The sequence below is a fragment of the Stegodyphus dumicola genome, chromosome 1 (genome assembly GCF_044657685.1).
Source record: "Stegodyphus dumicola isolate Sdum_Otavi_A_Nest chromosome 1, ASM4465768v1".
NCBI lineage: Eukaryota > Metazoa > Arthropoda > Arachnida > Araneae > Eresidae > Stegodyphus > Stegodyphus dumicola.
Window position 1 is genome coordinate 75,436,148 of NC_140768.1, and position 20,786 is coordinate 75,456,933.

General features: G+C 34.3%; 1 protein-coding gene across 5 annotated transcripts in view; it reads left to right on the top strand.

Annotated features, from left to right (window-relative positions):
* LOC118194397 (DCC-interacting protein 13-alpha-like) overlaps positions 1-20,786 on the top strand; it is a 104,825-nt gene that overhangs the window by 48,656 nt on the left and 35,383 nt on the right. For all 5 annotated transcript variants that reach the window (XM_035365549.2, XM_035365550.2, XM_035365545.2 and 2 more), the window contains 3 exons: positions 5,480-5,609; positions 9,356-9,411; positions 9,522-9,662. In XM_035365549.2, coding sequence (XP_035221440.2) covers positions 5,480-5,609; positions 9,356-9,411; positions 9,522-9,662 — 327 coding nt within the window. The remainder of the gene's footprint in view (positions 1-5,479; positions 5,610-9,355; positions 9,412-9,521; positions 9,663-20,786) is intronic.

Here is a 20,786-nt window from a genome sequence, read left to right on the forward strand (position 1 = left end):
GCATCCATTTGAATTGGTTGCTCTGCAAGTTATGTTTGAAGTAGCGATGCAACGCGCTTTTATACCCTTCGTCAGTGTCCGAACTTCCATCCTAACCACTTTCATCGCCAGATTTGGCTATTATTTTTATGTTGGGTACACTCTTCCAATGTCAAATCAGAAACGGCAAGAACTTTCTTGGTTATCTTGTATTTTGTTAAGTTTCAGAAATGCTGAAATAGTTTTATGCTTTTATGATGTTAAATACAATGACAGTTGTCAAAGATTTTATTCATATGTCAAACATTCATGTGAAACCTCTCATGAGATGAAATGACTCAAAGTAAAGAAGCAGAAGCTATTATTTTGGGTGTAAAGAATTTTTGAGCATTATCGAGTATTAAAAAAAAATATATCTAATCATAACAAACAGCTCTTAAAAGTTAAAAATAGCACTAAAAATAATGATGTGCTAAATATGAAAGAAGTACTTCTGTATTAGAAATACTATCCGTATAGATAGATTATGTAAAATCCATATAATTATGTAATATCCATGTAGAAATAACTTATGTAATGTCCACATAAATAATAAGTAACTTAAATTTCCTTTCCAAAGACTGAAGAGAGAGCAAATTATGCTGGAAGACTTACTAGTGGTAGAGGTAATTTTTTTAGTCGTTAGTAATATGGTACTAAGGGCCTTTAATAGAGCAAAATTCATCATCATATTGCCATCATTTGTTTTCATCAAATTATTGTTTCTAACCTTTCTGTGCCTATCTGGCCTAAAACCAAATCTTTAGGAGGGTTTTTTTTAACTTGTTTTTGATAAAAATGAAATTTATTTTAAAATTTCTTTCATTAATCAAAGTGAAGTAATTTAGAATCTTCATAAAAATGAAGTGGCATGAAGGCAATACTTATTAAGTAGAGAATGCCTGTTTACTGAAACATTACATCTTAGACTACTATTATCTGTACAGCATAATGCACAAGTGCATCATAAAAGAAAAATAAAAGTAAAACTAAGTTAGCTGCAGTTCCTGCATTATATTTCTTCTCTAGTCATATAGTCATTTAGTTGATTTACCTTGCACTATATATATACACACACTGTTCGACATTGAAAATGCAACACCAAGAAGGAGTAGTCAGAAATTTATGCAAATTTTAGAGAAGACGTATGTCACTGAGTTATGCGAATGATGTGAAATGTGCAGCTCTCCGCCGCACGTGAAGTAAGATATAAGGGAAGGAACGTGCAGAATGGGCAATATTTGTGTCGTTATTTCTGCCAGACAAATTATCAAAGAAAGTTGGTTTTTGTCCCGGAAGATACGTGTAATAGGAGAGAAAGTCAGGCCGCTGTCAACGAAGGCACTTCCAGCAGATAGACAATTTTATGAGGGGTATGGTGATTGGACTGAAAAGAGCGGGTTGGTCCTTACGTCAAATCGCAGCTGATACTCACATGGATGCGAGCAGGGTGCATCGTCTATGGCAAACATGGTCGGAACAAGGAAATGTGGGAAGAAAGAGGGGTGCAGGTGCAATCAGAGTGACGCATCCACCGACAAGTTGTGGCGGTCCCGCAAGTTGCTTGTACCACGATTCTGCAGCATGTGCAAGATACCCTGGATGTTCCCGTGTCGACAAGAAGCATTTCCCGTCGATTGGTTAAACGTGGCCTGCACTCACGGCGTCCGTTAAGAAGACTGCCATTGACTCCACAACATAGACGCCAACGTTTAGAATGGTGCGGACTGGGGCAATATGGATGACAGAATGGCAAAACGTCATGTTCGCAGATGAGTCACGCTTCTGTTTATCCAGTGGCAGTTGCCGCATATGTGTGTGGCGTCAACGTGGTGACAGATCTAATCTGGCAGTAACTGTGGAACTCCCCATCGCACGACATTGTGGCATAATGGTTTGGGGTGCTATTGCCTATGATTCCAGGTCACCGCTAGTTCATATTCAGGGTACTATGATGGCCCAACGATACTTGGATAATGTACTGCGGCCGGTGGCAATCCCCTACCTTCAGGAGCTGCCTAATTCAATTTTTCAGCAGGATAACGTCCGACCACACAGTGCTCGCATCTTTCAACATGGTCTGCAAGGTATACAGATGCTTCCCTGGCCACCGTACTTTCCTGACCTGTCACCAATCGAACATGTGGGGGATGTGATTGGATGCCATTTGCAGACTCTGCCCCTGCCTCGTTCAGAAGATGATCTGTGGCAAATGGTTGAAAGGGAATGGAGAGCCATCCCTCAGGACACCATCTGCACTCTTATTGACTTTATGCCTAGACGTGTTTCTTCGTCCTTTGCTGTCCGCGGTGGTTTTACTTCCTACTGAGCCGACACCATTCTCGCTCTGTATTCTGACTATCATTTTGAAATAAAGATCATTTATTCCTGCTTGCTGTCTCTTTTTTCCAAATTTCATCACTTTCTGACCACTCCTTCTTGGTGTTGCATTTCCAATGTCGAGCAGTGTATATATAATTCTTTAAAATTTTTAGGATTATTAAATATTTGTTCATGTTTTTAGATACTTGCACTTAATTTACATATGCTTTCTGAATTTGAATGATATTGCAAATTAGTTTGCAGCAGTAATTTATCTTTTATTTGTATACAATTGAATTTTCATAATTTAAAATTTAAATTAGCTTTATATGAATGACAGAATATTTGTTAAATTCAAATATATATATATATCAGATATGAAAGTATATACTATCTGTGTAAATCAGCCACTAATTATTGCTGAATTTGCATTAGAGCTGAAATGTGCTGCATGTGATTTGGGACTCTGTTAATCTTTTCATTTACATTGAATTTGGGTTATTTCAGCTGCTAATGTATATTACATTTTATTAAAATCTTTTCAAAAAGGTTAATTTGTTTCACATGCAAAATTATTCTGATGTTAGAAAATTTCAGGAATAGTTGTATAGATGTAGCTGTTAGTATGGATATGAGTTTAATTGTATTAGTCACCTAATATTATCTTTTACAGGAACAATAAAATATTATCTTAAGAAGTAAAATGACACTTAATAGAAATGCCAACAAAAAATCCAAAAACATTTATGAGAGCTATTTTTTAATTTAGTTCCAGAAAGCTTGGAAATAAAAATGGGAAAGAAGAAACAATAAATGTGTGCATTAAAAATCATAGAAAATTAATTATGCTTATTAATATTATTTATATGCCCTTCTTTTCTGATTAAATAACTGTCATAATATTTCACCAATTATTGTATGCCTTTGTTACAGAAGCTTGCTGTTAGACTAATGAAGAAAAATATTATGTTGTCCAAGACAAATTATAAATTATTACAGACTTTCCTCCCTGGCCTTTATTATTAAAGGTATCTATAATTTGCCCTCCTTAAAATTTTCAGTACCATTCAAAACTAGCACTGTCACTCTTGCAGCAATTTTCTTAATTAACATTACATAACTTGCAAAAAATTTCAACTACATTTGGCCTACAACTTGAAAATATATATATATATATATATATATATATATAATAGAGTGAATTTTTTACTTCAGAAAAGATATGGGCATTAATTTTATTAGACTTTTTTTACAAGAATCACTGTGAAAGTAATGCAGAAGTATGTATTTATTAATAATTAGCATTTAAAGTTAGGCAAAACAGCAACCTAATTTTTTAGCTTTTAAACAAAACTGCATTGGTTTTAAGGGCCTTTTCTTCAGGACACGTCCCTCTTCTTCAGGATAAAAAATTTCTGCTGATCGAATTTATATTGTTTGCTCATGAAAAAAGATGGACATGTATCTAATGACTTTAAAAACTGATAAAATTTTATTTAAAATCTACGATGATTTATTATTTTATTTTCATATTTTCTAGAATATTTTATCTGGTTTTAAATTCAACATTTATTTGTTAATAACAGTAAAAATAACATTTTTATCAACTGACATAGATTGTTCAAACTTCACATTTGATCAAAGTAAATCTCCTATGTAAGTATGTAATAATAATTTTTGTTACTTGCATATTAATACAACCACCTTTGCATAATTTGTCTATTATTCATAGAAGATGAAAAGTAAAAGTTACTTCTCAGGTGCAAGTTCATGATTTTCGCAGCTTTTTTTTTTTTTTTCTAAACTCCTGATCTTATGATGTGTTTATTGTAAGTCAGCAATCATTATCAAAAGAAAACACAGTTTTAGCGATTTAAAATACAAATTTTATTTATTAAATAAGGTTTATATGATACATTAAAAAATAAAACATACTTTTTATGAAATCCTTCCATAATTTTTTTTGTGCACTGTTCTTCTTTCCATGTAAACAATGATCTGTATTCAGTTAAAAAAAAAAGTCAGAAAATTATAGAAACTTGGTATCACATACAACTTCAGCACTACATAGCATCTATCTACTAAACACATTTTATCATAGTTTCCTTTAACAATTTTGCAGTAAAATACTATACTCCATCAGAAATTTTACTGCAGTTTCTTCCTGTCCTGTGCTGGCAAATTCCACATCTACATATTTTAAAATTGAATTTAATGTACAAATATCAACATTGACCTGTAAAACCATTAGAACTTGCAATAGAACAAGAACTTTTAGGTTTCCTGATGAATGGTTATGTACGTGGTTGCCAGAGTTTGGCACATTATGAAAACTTGGCAACTTTGACTAAGGTGATTTTTATAATATGTAAGTACCTAATTTTCTCCAAGGCAAGTGAATAATGGATACAAAGTGAAACAATCGGCCATCATTGAGTTCTTGACTAAAGAAAGATGCATCCACAGAAGGTTGCAGAATGTTTAGAAATAGTATCATTAACAATATACTCAAGTGAAAGAAATTCAAATGGGAAACTAGCATTAAAGACATATTGATCTTCAGTGGAGGATATAGTTTTTTTGGGAGAAGAATCACAATGCAGCGCAAAAGATAAAAGCTAAATTTTGTTGTAAACTTTGAACAAAGTGAGTACCTCAACACTTGAAAGGCAGTATTAAGGAGAAAAAAATAGTTAAAAAATAGTTTGATTCAGTAATGGTGCAAATAAACTGCTTAATGGAATAGTACTTTAGTACAGATTAAGAGCTGCTGTAATCATGTGAAGTGTAGGCAATATGGGCTAGTAAATAAAAATGTTAGGTTGACTTTTGCATTATATTCTGTAGGACACCTTTTATTTGCACTATGCACAAATAGGAACAGGTGAACTGTTAAGACAAATAATAAAAAATAAGTATGTATCTAACTTTTGTGCATATTAAATGTTTTCTTTCATTTTCATTTTTATTTCCGCGTTTTTTAGAAATGAATTGGGGGGGGGGAAACTTTTTTAGCATTATGGTTCTTTGATTAATCAAACATTTCCCAAAACATTGTTTTTATTGTTCTTTGTTATTTTATTTGACTTTCAGATATTATTATATTATGCTGTTTAATAATCATTTATCTTTGTCTCAGAACTGTTGTGTTTCAAGCATTAAATGGCCGTGAACGAGATGAGTGGATTGCATCTATACATAACATTGCAAAAGAAGGCAGTTCAAGTCGCCAGTTATCACGACAGTGCTCAAGAGATAAGGCTACTAGAGTATGAGTTTTACATATTTGCTATTTGTAACTTTTTAGAAAATTAAATATTTTTTAAATTCCTGTGATTATATTTTAAATTTGTTTTAGAGTCTTCATTCTTTGTAAAATAAAAAAAAAAAAAAAGTTTAGTATTTCCCTAAATGTAAACATGGAATTTAAATTCTTTTTTAGTTCACATAACTATTGTTTCAAAGAATTTTGAGTGAAACTCATTAAATCATAGATGGATATACAAATATAAAATTGTATGTCCAAATATGGTTTTCTACTTAAAAAGCATGCAGGTTATTATGGGATGAAAACAATTTGTGCCTAAATGTTGAACTGTGCTTTCAACAATTGTTAGCAATAATTAGATTAGACTTGCGTTGTTGTGGCACATAAAACATGTTTAAAAGATTCTCAACATTGATATCCACTTAGAAGGCTTCATGCAAGATATTCCAATTAAGGAAGTTACAAGTTTCCCTTTTGTGGATCATTCTGTTAATAATAATTCATAATTTTCTTAAAAGGGAAGCCATGAAAAGAAAATTATTCCTAACTAAAGAAGCAGTTATTTTAAGAGCCATTCCATGTCTTCGCAGGTCTATATCTGGGGTTAAACTAGTGCAATCACATTGCTGGACTAACACAGTCAGTAAGTGAGAGCACTGAGTTTCCAAACAATAATAGAAAAGTTAATATCATTCAGAACTGAAATGCTAAGACTAATATTTATAATAAAGGCTACAGATAAAAGTATTCTAAGTTTCAGCATTGTGATTTTAGGTAGTTTTGATCTCTAAGGGCAGAAAAGCCTGGCTTAATTAGTATTATCAGCACATGATTTAAACAGAAGTGTAGTAATGCATTGTTCATAGAGATATCAAAATTTACCCCACAATCAGGCAATAAACTTAGGATCTGAAGAAAACTTATATGAAGCCAGTCCAGTGACACCACTGAACATCATGTTTTAGTCATGACAGCATTATAAGTTGCCTTTTCTTTGAGGTATTGTTTATAGAGTGTAACATTTTCACAGAGTAATGTTAGTGGATGTGTAACAAAGTATTAAAGGTACGTGACTATTATCTGCCCTCCTTTGAAAAGTCAGTAACTCTTTGGCTTCTAATTTTTTACAAGGTGGTAAGAAAAAAACCATCAGTCATTTTGAAACTGGCAATATGTTAAGAATTCCATAAAAGAGCAATGAAGCAATAGAATTAAAAAAGCAAGAAACAGACATAATAAAATACTTAGCTTTTTGAAGCAATCCTTGTATTTGTTAGTCCCAAGGGGTTTTGTCCTTGAAAGACTATTGTTTTCGTCTTGCGATTTTGTGTTAAATCTTTATAAATGTCTGTTTCACTTTTCAAACTATTGCCACCAAATGTTAGAATCTTGCATTATATTTGAAGAATTTAAATAATGAAAAATCTGCATAAATGTATGTATATTTCTCGCATTGTGATAAAACAATGGTACATAGAGCCATCAAATTTTGAATGACGTAATCCTCCTACTAATATGGGCATGTGGAAGACAAAATTTGAAATTTGGAATTTGTTTTATTATTGATTTCATATTTTGTAAAACTTTAACGAATTTTTGAGTAACAAACTCAACGATTTAAAAGCGAGCAATGGCAACACTCTACGGTGGGGGGGGGGACATTTTTATCTCCAACGGGTGCGGAACTGTGTATCGGAATTCTAAAGATATGGTCATTTTAAAATTATTTTACGACACTGCTACTGAACTGAATTTTATGGTTTAAGTGCAAAGAACATGATATTTAATAAGTAAAGGTGTAACACACAAAACATTAAAAAACCGCCCCTTTGGACGTAATTTAAAATCTGAAAACTTTCAGATTTTTTTTTTAAAATGCTTTTTTTTTTAAATTTTCAGATGCTGTTTTTGCTTTAAATATTTCAGAGAATTTCCTAAATTTAGCTTTGTGCATGCTGTTTTTCTTCCATGTATTTAGCAATATGTTTTCATTTGAAAAATCAGAGAATTACACAAATTTGGCGTTGTGACAAATTTTTGATCCATAAAATTCAATCATTTAAGAAGTACAACTTCATGGAATGAAAACCTTGGTATTTTGTACTGCTATGCAAAACATCATATTTCTGAAGAAACTTATGTTTTCTTCCCTACTTGGCAACTCGCAGGCATGCACACATACACACACCCCCAAAAAAATTTTATCAGAAAAACGACTGTTGAATTTGAAGATAGAAATCTGTGCTCGGTTGCTGTGCATGTGTGTATAATTGTGATGCTTCATAAATACATTTTAGCAGCAACATAGGTTACCTATTTTTGTGACATTGTGCCTTGTGAATTCTTTTCAGGGAGGAGCACATATTCAGAAATCATATGCAAAGGCTTGTGTATTCTTTAAATCTCAATCCCATTGAAACTTTCAAGGATTACCTTGCCCATGAAACTTTTCAAAAGATGCAAATTGCCGTTTTACAGAAATGACAGTTAATTGTTAGCTCTGGCTTTGGATTACCTGATTAAAGCAATGAAATATCAACGTGAAGTTTGTGTCAAAATCAGAGGAGGTTATATCTCACGTTAAAGCTATTTTTTATTTATTGTTTTATTTACAAATGGCTGCTTTTAGCACTTGAGCCATTAGTTGTCTTGCTTCTCAGTACTTCTGGGTGACAGAATTAAAACTTTTAAGTGCAGAGCACGTGTTTAAATTTTCTTTGCACATCAGTTGTCCAGAGTATCAAAGAGGACACATTGGAAAATCCATGAGTTTAATGTAAAATGTAAAAGAAGTGGGCATTGAGACAATCATGTCCAGTAAAAAGCCAGTATGAGGATGCAGCTGTAGCACAAGGAGAATCAGGGATATTATAACCCTTGTCCTGGAAAAATGTTTTTAAGTCTTTCCCCTAGCTTTTATATACAAATTTGAATCACGAATCTTGCTGAATTCTGTACTTATCTATCTGTTAGCAGAATAAAAGGGCATAAAATTTCTATGTTCTTAGAGGACAAGTTGATCCTTTCTTTTCCAAAAAATCTGCATTTTCATTTATCTGAATGCCAAACAATGTGGCGCGCCACATAGTGTTGGCATCCACTTTAGTGCTTTTGACTCAGTATTCAAGAGGTTAACTATATCTGGATTGGTAGTGGGCAACTGTAATGCATATAAGTAGGTCTGTCAAGAGTGTTAAAATAAGCTGTGATTTACATCTTTAATCACTGTGGCCTGAAGACTGATGTCTTTGTAGCTTTTTTTAGTGTGGTGAGCACTAAAGTTCAAAAGAAGAAAAAATTTCTTTAGAAAAGTGACAAAAATCCAGAGATTGATTTCTTGGAGCGCTGTAGCGTGTATAGATAATAAAGCTGAATCCTGATTTATTTATAATTACTTTTATCTTCTCTGCATGATGATTTGAAGAGGAGGTTTAAATAATAACCAGGAAAAGAAAACCTGTTAAGTCAGTCCTTTGTTAAATTTAATGATATTTATTATCTGATTTTCATTATATTGAAATCCCCCCCTCTTCTTGCAGTCAAGTCTGTATTATGTTCTTTGGATTGAAATGAGCCTTTAAAAAAAAAAAAAACTTTCTGAATGTAATTTATTTGCTAAATAATATGTTAAGTGACAAAATGAAGATTTATTGTTGCATAATAATCAATACCTCTGTTTTAAACTGCATGTAGTCATATGTTGACTTTGACAATTATTTTTTACTAATGTTAATATTTTTCAATTAGCAAAACACAGTTGAGAAGTCACAATCAATATCAAGCAATGCTTCAAGTGTGGAAGGGTAGTTAAATTTCTTTAATTTTTATTTTCATTTGCCTTCTTTTTCTTTTTCATCTAAATTTTACATGGTAGAAAAATTTATTCTCTTTAATTCTGTAATATTCATTTCAGAGAAAACAATAAGCCAAATAATACATCAACTCCGCCAGCAACACCAATGGACAATCTTCTGCTGGAAACACCAATACAGTTTGATCTCTTCTCACCTGCAGAAGATCGAGAGAGGTCTCAATCCATGGATCCTCCTAAAGAGTTAGTAGTTTATGATACAGATTTGTACATATTGTTTTCAAATTGCTGAAAAGTGAGATGTTTGTTTAGATCAGGTAATGCTGATCAATAACTGTTTTGTAATCCAAAAAAATTAATTTGTTCTATTATATTTTGCTGTGCTGATTTTGATCATTCTTTTACAACAGATCATTTTGCTAACATTGTTGCTCTATGTCAGAAGTCAATTTAGCCATTTTTCTCAATTATGGTTGTAACTGTATAATATCTGTTGTGAGTTCCAAATAACTTAGCTAGGTTAGTTATCATAAAAATAAATTTGCTGTCATAAAAATAAATTTGCTGCATGGTTAGCTACCATGGTGGTGAATTATCACCACCATGGTAGCTAACCATCAGACCGACAGACACAGAATTTAAATACTTTATACTTAGTTTACCTCACTACTAGTGAGTGATTAAATTAAAATGTATAAATATAAAATTGCTAGCCAACGTGAGCCGATTTTGACATAAAGATGTTTTTTCACAATTTCTATCCATTGAACAAGTTTAATCTAACTGAGCAGAGACTGCAAGCTTTACCTACACGACAACAGAAATTCAAATACGTGACTTACCAAATTGACAATATTCAGGTTGAACCATTCAAGACCAGCATTGAAGTCCCCAAAAGAATTTGTTGTAATCGGCAATGCAGCGGATCACAGGCCAAATTCTCACACTCCTATTCATCAGTCTCTAAACTTTATAGTAAAACTGCTTTCCACTCAAATCTACATAAATTCTGAACCTTATAGCAAAAAGAGGCTGAGGCCTTCAGCCTTCGTGGATGAAGGTTGTTTTTTTTTTTTTTTTTTTTTTTTTTGCTCTCTGTGTTAGGTGGAGAACAACCATGGTCCTTTGCCATTGCGCACTGCTATTGCTCCGGATTAACCGTTGACTGCTGAAAGTAACCTGCCTCCTAATACTGCCGAAACGATTATGGATACTTCTACTACTGAGGGCAGAAACATGGATACATCACACTTTAACTTTGCAAAAGCTATCCTGGATACAGTGATGGAAATCAAAATACTAGAAGCAAGTATTGAGCAAAATAGATAGATAAAAATCCAAATGGACGCTATACGCTGTGTATCGGATCCGGACCAGCATACGCCTATCTTCTCAAAGAATATCCATGAGATGAAGAAAAAGTTGGAGCACCTGAAGGGTAAGTTGACCTTTTATTCAAAACAGTGTGCTAGGAACCCCTTAAATGCAAACTTAAACCTAAACTCTAAATGTAAGAAACAAGATATTTCAGATAGTTCAGATGAGAATTCGAAAACTGAGGATGGCTTTGTTAAGCCCGTAAAATACACAAAGCAGGTCAAAAATACCAATACCCTCAAAATTCAGATAGACCGACCCTTCAGAGACACTTCTCAATACAAATCAGTTCCACCAATCATGGTTAAGCCTCCAGAAAACTAGAAATTTAACCCGTATTTAAAATTCTTGGCAGACCAAACAAAAGCAAAATTTTTCGGAAAAATCAGTGGAGAATTCCTCAAAATTTTACCAGATACCCCAGATGACCACAGAACACTTACACAGTTTCTAAAGGACAAACATGTAGAACATTACATTATAAACCCCTAAAACCAATGCCCCATAAAAGCTGTCATCAGAGGTTTCCCAATTGACATGGAAATTACTAAAATTTGTGGTATACTAACAGAGGAAGGTTTAACCGTACACAAAGTTATACAAATGACTCGTAATCGCACTTGACAATTTATGCCTCTGTTCCAAATTCAAATTTTACCCACACCAAGTGTAGACGAAATATTCAATATTGCACATATGTCGCTTTTCATTGTGCAGATCGAAAAATACACCAACAAAAATCTCATCCCCCAATGCCTTAATTGCCAGAAATGGCATCATTAATCAGAAAACTGATTTTTAGCTCCATGTTGTGTTAAGTATGCCGGGGAGCACACCACTGCCACATGCCCACATAGACAATCGAACATGTGTAAACTGCCTGAAATCTCACTCCGCTTCTTACAGGGGGGGGGGGGGTGAAAAATTCTCCAAACCTAAAAATAATTCTTCATAAACCCATAGGAAATCATACACAGACATTCTCACGAACAAAAATCAAACAACACAGAAAACTTTACTCCCAAAACTCACAACCAATCAGAATGAGAGTTCAAGTTCTCAACTACTCACTCACCCCCCCTCTCAACCACAAAACACTTATGTTTCAGAATAATCTAACCAAAATTCAAGCAATATCACCTCCACTGGTTTTATGGAACTTTTCAAAGTAATTAAAGAATTAGAAAATATTTTTGGCCTAAAAAATCTCTCGAAATTAACGTCACTGATTAATAAGAACCTAACCCAGCTAAAAAATGCAGAAACTTTAATGGAAAAAATGTACATTATATTCCTTATTTTTGAAGAGCTTAACAACACACAGCATGGATAGTTACGCCCGTACAATGAATATCATTACCTGGAACACAGGTGGCCTCTCCCAAAAGTTACAAGAACAGAGGGAGTTTTTAAATGAGTATAGTCCCGACGCTTTATTCCTACAAGAACACATCCTTGTTCCTCAGTTCAAAGTTCATTTTGCAAACTATGATCTTCACAGGTATGATAGGCCTACAACAGGCAGAGCAGCTAGAGGAATTTTACTTCTAATAAAACGCTCCATCACTCATTACAGGCGTACACTTTCACAGCTTTTAGCCACAGAGGCCGTAGCTATTAACATCATTCCACCTTCTGAACCCCCATCACTTTAGTCTCCAACTATGTTAGAAATAACACAATTGCTAATAATATCATCTCAGACTTAAAAGCGATATTCCTGTATATTCAACAATAGAGTCATTATAGGTGTAGACCTTAACACTAGACATCGCGCATGGAACTGCAGTTCAACCAATACTAATGGTAAGCACTTGTTTGACTTTGCAACTTCAGCCAATCTTATTATTGCAGCTTCTCCCACCCCAACATGCTATGGCCCTGGCTCCGCCTCCACGCTGGATTTTTTCATTCCAAAAAGTATTCAACATCCATCCAGCATAATTAAATGAACTTTCTTCGGATCATAATCTGGTAGAAATAGAATTGGAAATAAGCAGCCATAGCACACCAGACCGAAGAGCCGTTATCACAAATTGGTCTAATTTTACCAAAGCTCTGAACCACACCCACTACTCGCAAAAAACGATACACAGGAATGGTGAGTTAGACGTTTTAGTAGAAAACTTCACTAATGATCTTTGCTCAGCCTATCATGCTAACTCCAGATCTATTCCCGAGGACAAAATCAACCAAAATAAGCAGATTAAAAACTTTATTAAAAAACGAAACCATGCCAGAAAAGTTTGGCAAAGATCCAGGCATCCAGTTGATAAATTCATACTCTACATCATCAAGTCAGGACCCTTACACAAGAACACGCATGTAAACGCTGGGCTAATTACCTTGAAGGACTCAGTACAGATGATAATTCACTATGGAAAGGAACTTCAAGGTACAAAAGAAGCTACATGAATATTCTGCCCCTTAAAGGCCAAACTTCAGTCGCTTACATAGAAACTGAGAAAGCTCAGTCTTTAGCAGATTACTAATGCTACTCAGTTTATCACTAACAACATTTCTGATACTGCCACTGAACAAACAGTTGCAAACCACTATTCTTTTCACAACCATGCACTAACAACAGCATCGCAGTTAATCCGGCTGACGTACTTAGCTATATTGAGAATATGAAAAAGAAAAAGAGCCCAGGAAATGACAATATTACCAATGAAATGATAAAAAAAAATGGGACTACAGATGATATGCAGATTGACTCGAATCATTCAATACATTATTGATCTTTATTATTTTCCTCTACAGTGGAAAACGACAATCATTGTTCCCATCTCAAAACCGGGAAAGAACCCAAGTAAACCTGAATCATACAGGCCGATTAGCTTACTTCCCTCCTGCAGTAAAATTGCAGAATTCATCATTCTTAAAGCAATCCTAACGAATGCAGATGAACAAGGAGTTCTGATTACCGAACAATACGGTTTCCGGAAATATCATTTAACAGTACATCAACTTTACAGGGTAACAGAACTTCTTTCCTCTGGACTACAGAAAAAAGTTAGTACTGCTGCAATATTTCTTGATATAGCTAAGGCGTTTGACCATGTTTGGCTCAATGGACTCATTTACAAACTAATCAAACTGGACTTTCCAGAATACATCTTTAAAACACTCTATTCCTATCTATCTGATAGATACTTTATCGTTTGCATTAATAACAGCTGCTCTAATGAACAAAAAATTTGTGCTGGTGTCCCCCAGGGGGCACCACTTGCACCACTACTCTATAACATTTATGCGAACAATATACCACACACACACAGGACACAACAATTTCTATGTACGCTGATGATATGGCGATTCTCTCCCAAAATGCTTCTATTAGCTCAGCTGTCCGACACTTAAAAACATGCATCCACGCACTAGAGTCCTGGCTACTCTAATGGAAAATTAAAATCAATGTTGATAAGACTACAGCAGTCATGTTCACGAGAAAAAGAAATATCTCAGAGCAACTTTTCTTTTACAGTACTCGTATCCCTTGGACCAAGGAAGTAAAATACCTTGGTGTAATTTTAGATCACCACCTCACATGGAACCCCCACATCAAACACATAATTTCCAAGTTTCAAGTAAGTAAAACTAAACTCAACCCCTTAATCTCTCGAAACATTGTTTTAGCAATAGACAAAAAATTACTCATTCATAAGGCCATCCTGTGACCAGTTCTCACTTATGCCTGCCCAGTCTGGGGATATGTTTGCAAAACCGCTTTACGCAGAATCCAAACACTTCAAAACCACCACCTTAAGGCAGATTACCAACTGTCCATGGTATGCTCGAATGGAAAAATTCACCAAGAATGTAGAATTCCTCAAATATTAGAAGTTATGATTAAACTCTCAGAAAAATTGTATCAAAACTTAGATAAGCCAAATAACCCCTAAATTCTAATCTTGAATTATAATACAAACTCTGCAGCAAACAGGAAAAAGCCCAAAGCCATCCTCCATTCTATCATCTAATTAATAAGTACTGGTTTCTGCCGTAATTATTATCTTACTATCTCAAATATTGATGTAGGCAATAATGTAAATATTTTCTTTTCAAAAAAAGAATATAATAATAATAAAGAGAAAATTACTATGCTTAAAATCAGCCTATCAGACACGATGATATATCAAAATGACCAGGTAAAATTCAACCTTAGAGCTAACTTAATACTGAACTGCATAATATAATTAATTAGCCATAAACAGGCTAATTTAACTTCCCCCCACACCCCCTATTCTTTAGATTGTCCCTCAAAATTAGTATGGTACTGGAAAGAGCCTTGCCCCTCCCCCCCTAGCACACTATTGGTCAACTTGCTCAGTTATGCTTCTCCTCCAAACCATTCACTGACCTGCATCTCTTGACTTCCCTCTGACTGCTGGCGAAGCTCACTCACCTAGCTACACACTCTCCGCCAAGACGTCTCATCGCTACACTCTGAAATTATTGTCGTCACGCTTTTGTCTCGTCTCCAATTCTCACTCTGCAATAGTATGGACCTTACTTCTACATTCTACTCCCTCACAAGATTTGTTTTTCATCTCTACCTAGTCACACGATCTTCATGTAATTGCTCCAAAAATCTCATTTTCTATGCAATCTAAATGCTATGTTCAAAATTCGAAAACTAGAATAATTTACTCTATTGCGATAGGGTTTGACCCATGAGCCCGATTTCATTGAACTTTGTTCAATGAGACAACAAAGAGGCTGAAAGTAAAGCAATGAATTGAATAGCCTTTCATTAGTAAAACTTAAACATAAATCCCACAACTTTAACTTATCAGTGTGTCAGATTGAGGTACCGGCCAGGGTCAGTATCAGGCTATTTGTTGCCTGGTGTAAGGTCTGTAATGCCTAAATTCTGCCACCCGTTTCCTTCATGAATTTTTAAAAAAAAAAAAAAAAAAAAAAAAAAAAAAAATTTGCTGCTGCACCAATTACAATGGCTCTAATGCCAGGCCTGATACTGGTATCAAGATTAAAGGTTTGGTATCTCTAGGATGTAAATGTAATAAAATGTGCAGTTTCTGTTAGAGCTGACAAGAATTAATTCCAAAAATTTATTTTCCAAGAAAGTTTTGTACATTGCAATGACAGACTAATTACTTGATGTTTTAGTGCATCAGCATACTCCTAAAGAATGGATTGATTGATTTCTCAGAAATAAATGTAAAAATAATCATCAGTTGCTTCCTTACAGAAATGTTTATTCACCTGTTTCACTTCTGCTGCTGATATGAATCGTTCATTTGAAGATATCACATTTTTTGCTCAACAGTATAAATTACTAAAAACATTTATCACTTGTAAGAAGTTCTAGATTTACGCTTTGGTTTAGATGAATTGTACGAATGCACAAAATAGTGCTACTTTAAAATAATTCCATCAACAATTTTTTGCCTAAAAGAGAGTAATGAGATTAAAAATGTAGTTTCCAAGTCCTTACATGTCCTCTGACAGTATGTTTGCAGTCTTTTCACATCAAACTAGCACTAATGAAAAACATTTGGGGGAAGACAGTGGACTGGGAAAAGAAAGTTCACCAATATTAAGCAAAGCATCTTTTGTTGGTTATAAGCACTGATTATTGCTAGATGTGATGTGATGAGAATGTGTGATTGCTAAATGTATTGAGATATGAAGTCTTTTAAAAATGTTTTGGTGACTGAGTGAACAAAATGCAGAAAATGTTCTTAATCCAAATCTGATTTTTAACTGATTGAACTTAAGAATCATAAATGAAGGAGAATGTTTGCCTCAGATATATGTATAGTGAAAACATTCTTTAAATGAAAGGTAACCTAGAATTGTTGATTGATTCATTTTGAACTCTTAAAAATGAATGTACTGTAAATAAATTATAAAAGAAAAATCTTATGGAAGTTTAATCTAAGAGTCTCTAATTGCTTTAGCTAATACATATGAAATAATGATAGTCTGTGTAAAAAATAAAATGTTAGTTGATTCAAAAGAGCAAAAGAAAGTGTAACAGCCTAATATGAAATTGGCATGAAAAGAAATTATATGGTTTGTGTCTTTCTCTCTCCCTTTCTATATATACAGGGTGTTCATGAGTAGTTTAAAAAGGCCAAATACTTGTGCTAAAGCTGCTAAGTAATAAAATAAGATCTTATCTATGAGAAGAGTTTCATATGTATAAAATCTCCTAGGAAAATAAACTTAATCGAAAATTAATTAATATAATGTTGTAGTAAAATATGCCAGCAGTATAATTAAAAGCTTGAAATAAAAATGTTTTTAATCAGTAAATTGATAAAACTTTCTGAAGTAAGAGTCTTACAGTTTTTACTTTTAATCATAAATTCAGTTTGGTTCTTGGATTGTACTTTAAATCAAACAGAATAATTAATTAAATGCCCATTTTCTGCCCTTAGTTCTTGACTGTAATTTGATTCTTACTTGGGAAAAATGAGTAAACCTCACTTGTATTAATTATTAATTGATTGGAAATTGGTTTGTTCCTCTTGATAAGTCAATTAATTTCTGATGAATAACAATAGTTACTTCAAGTTTCTGCTCTATTTTACATATTTTGTCAATTTCCTGATTAAAAGCAGTCTTATTTCCAGCTTTTAATCCTCTGAGAGGCCCGGGTTTTTGGATCTGTCATGAAGACCTGTATTTAAAGAGTCTTTATTAGCTAAATATATGTATATTTACCTATTTTAATCTCTATTTTTATAAACTTACATTCATCAAGATGGCATTTATATTTTTAATGGAAGTAAGAAAGCAAAATATCTTAAATTCTAAGGTAATATGTAACAAATTGTCAGGACTATGTGTCCTATGCATACTCTTGGCAATCATATTGGTGACAGTATCAAGGTCCTGATCTCGAACAGTGAGCTGAATGCAGCAATGTTCTTGTGAGTGCTAGAAGAACTACAACGTAAGAAGGGTGTAAAATACCCTTTTATTTAAATCACTATTTACAGCAACTCCCAGCTCGGAAGTGATTAAAAAAATAAATAAATAAATAAATAAATAAAATAATGACTGCCCTTGGGTCTAAACTGAACAATCAAACAATTTAAAGTAAAGCTTAAGTAGAAATTTAAATAGCCGCTGTTCTCAGAGCTTAAACGCGAGATTGGCTTATCTATGGTGCGTAGCAAGCCTTAGCTAAGTACTAGTGCACTTAAACCACTTCAGTAAGTATTAGAGTAATAGTGCTAAGGCATAAGAATTTAAATACTAACTAGTGTGGCGAACGTCCACCGAGCCGAAGTGGTTTGAGACTAAAAGTTCTCTCACCCTTGAGAAGTTTCTCACTAACCTTTAAATAAAGAACTTGGCTCCAACACAAATTAGCATAAAGCTGAACCCTGCGCTCATTCTGAAGGGAAGTTGAAATAAGAGTTTACAGGAAAGGGTAACTTAAAATAAAAAGAAATTTGGCTAGTTTAAATTAAAACCTTACAAAGTGACAAAAAGTCTCATGAAAGGATAAAGGCGCTAGATAATGATGCTCAAAGAGTGAATTATACTGCTGGCATGTTTTATTACAATATAATACTAATTAGCTTTTGATTAAGTTTATTTTCCTAGGAGATGATATATATACAAAGATCCCCTCATAAATAAGATTTTATATATATAATTTAGGGTCTCTTAGTGCAGTCTCATCATATGAGAGTTAGAAGCCTGAATGTGATTACTTTCAGTGCATGTAATGCCAATAGTAATAATAATAATAATAATAAGTTCAATTATAGGATCAGTGCATGCAAGCTTATGATGTTAATAAACAGTTGTCAAAATGTGGATGGAAAAAGGCTCAAAGAAGAACAGTGAACAGTTTTCTGGCATTGAAAGAATAAAAATAGCAAGGCAAAGAGGCAGTCTTAGGTTTAAACATTGCTTTACTAGTTCATAAATTGCTTAAGTGAACCAGACAAAAATAACATAAGACAGCATTAGACTGGCGGAAATTCAGTATAAGAAGTGAGGTAAAAAATGTAGTACATGAATACCTATGCAGTCTGTGTCAGATTTTTTTCCCTTGCAGAATTGATGCATGATTAAAGCATTGGCATTGCTGGATTAAATGTGGTGGGGACGCTATTACAAATTATGAAAATTTTTCGATTTGATCTGTACTTGTTCTTGTTAGCAAAAATACTGAGGCTCTTCTTTAAATATGTAACCCTGTAAATTAGAACTGAAGTCATTATCATTATAAATATATTGCTACTAGAAAGCCCAGCGGTCATATGAAATGACCGCTGTTCTAGATATTATAAATTGTAATGGAAATGATTTGTGCAAAGGTGTCTGCTAATTCAAACAGAATTACCCAGGGCAGGCGGCGAGGACGCCTTTTTGCTCACTGCCTCATGGGATTTCTCCCTTGCTTAATTGCTTAAAGTAGAGTGCAGTGAAGGAAACCACTGGCAGTACATTTCTTAAGAGCCACCACTAGCTCAATAAATAAAGGAGATTTAAATAATAAAATGTTAATTCACATGTGAAAGATCTCTTTGTACACAACATTTCTTGTGTAGATCTTTCCATCATTTTTAAGCTTGTCCTTGCAGAGCACCATCAATTATTTTTAATTTTGAGTCCATTCTTTCACGAACTCTTGAACAGGCAACATAAAGTTGACCATGTCCAAATGCAGGCTCAGGTAAAAAAATGCCAACATGCTTAAGCGTTTGGCCATGAGACTTATTGATGGTCATAGCAAAGGCAAGTTTTACAGGAAATTGTCTACGTCTCAACCAAAACTGCATCCCTGTGCTGTGGCAACTTCACCCCATTGGCTAGTACAGTTTTGCAAGCAACCAATAATATTGGTGACAGACACTTAAGCTGCATATATATATGAGGTGAAGTAACATTATCACCTCTGAAATGGCTGGCTCCCAGTCTTAGTGAAGCATATCGCTGGGTTCCGCAGGTTCATGGCACTCCATTTTGACCATTCGTATCTTCGTGGGACTTTATTTAGCCGAGATATTAATTAAAAACTAATTTTCCCCCTATGTTTTCCCTACATTTTCCACTTTCTTTCTTGGGTTTTCCTTATTAGAGGGATTTGGCTACGTGCCAAATTCCTTTTTCTGGAATATCTACGGAATGGTGCTGAGTTGAAATTCGAGATGTGTAACCTCTGATTCAAAAATTCTCTGAATCCATTGATACTGTTCTCATCTTCCTATGACTTTAATTGGCTGAGATATTAATTAAAACTGCAGAAACATTAATTTCAGCGCTAATTTTTCCAAGTGGCAACAATAAACTATTGGCGACAAACACGTAAGCCGCCTATATACAGTGCTGGTCACCCAAATTGCAACACCAAGAAAGACAAGAGATATAGCAACAAAATTTATTTAGTAGATAACATGTTGACCAAGTATCAAATGATAAAATTTATAGACTTCTGTGAAGTGTGGTTCCTACCAGAATCAGTAGCCAGAGTAGCCACCATTGTTGGAGATCACCGCTGCCACACGCCTCGGCATTGATTCAAAGAGAGTTTGGATGTGTTCTTGGGATACAGCAGACTAAGCAGCTTCCACACGTTGCCAGAGTTGATCTGGTGTGGCAGCTTGGGATGCAATCTGGGTCAATCGTTCAGCAACCATGGACCACATGTTTTCTATCGGCGAAAGATCCGGAGAGTGAGCTAACCATGGAAGCAGTTCAATCTGGCGATTGACGAAGAACCCTTGGACAATGCGTGCAACGTGTGGTCGTGCATTATCCTGTTGAAATGTGTCTGTGGGCAAGCTTTAAAGGTAAGAAAGGACAACTGGCTCCAACACCTCGGAGATGTAGCGCTAGATGTTTAAAGTACCAGCAATGCATATTAGAGAAGTGCAAGAGTGATATCCAATACCGCCCCATACCATAATACCCAATGCAGGATCAGTGTGGCAGTGCGTAACGCCATCCTCTCTCCACTGTGTCTCCAGACTCGAATCCGACTATCGTGGTGTTGCA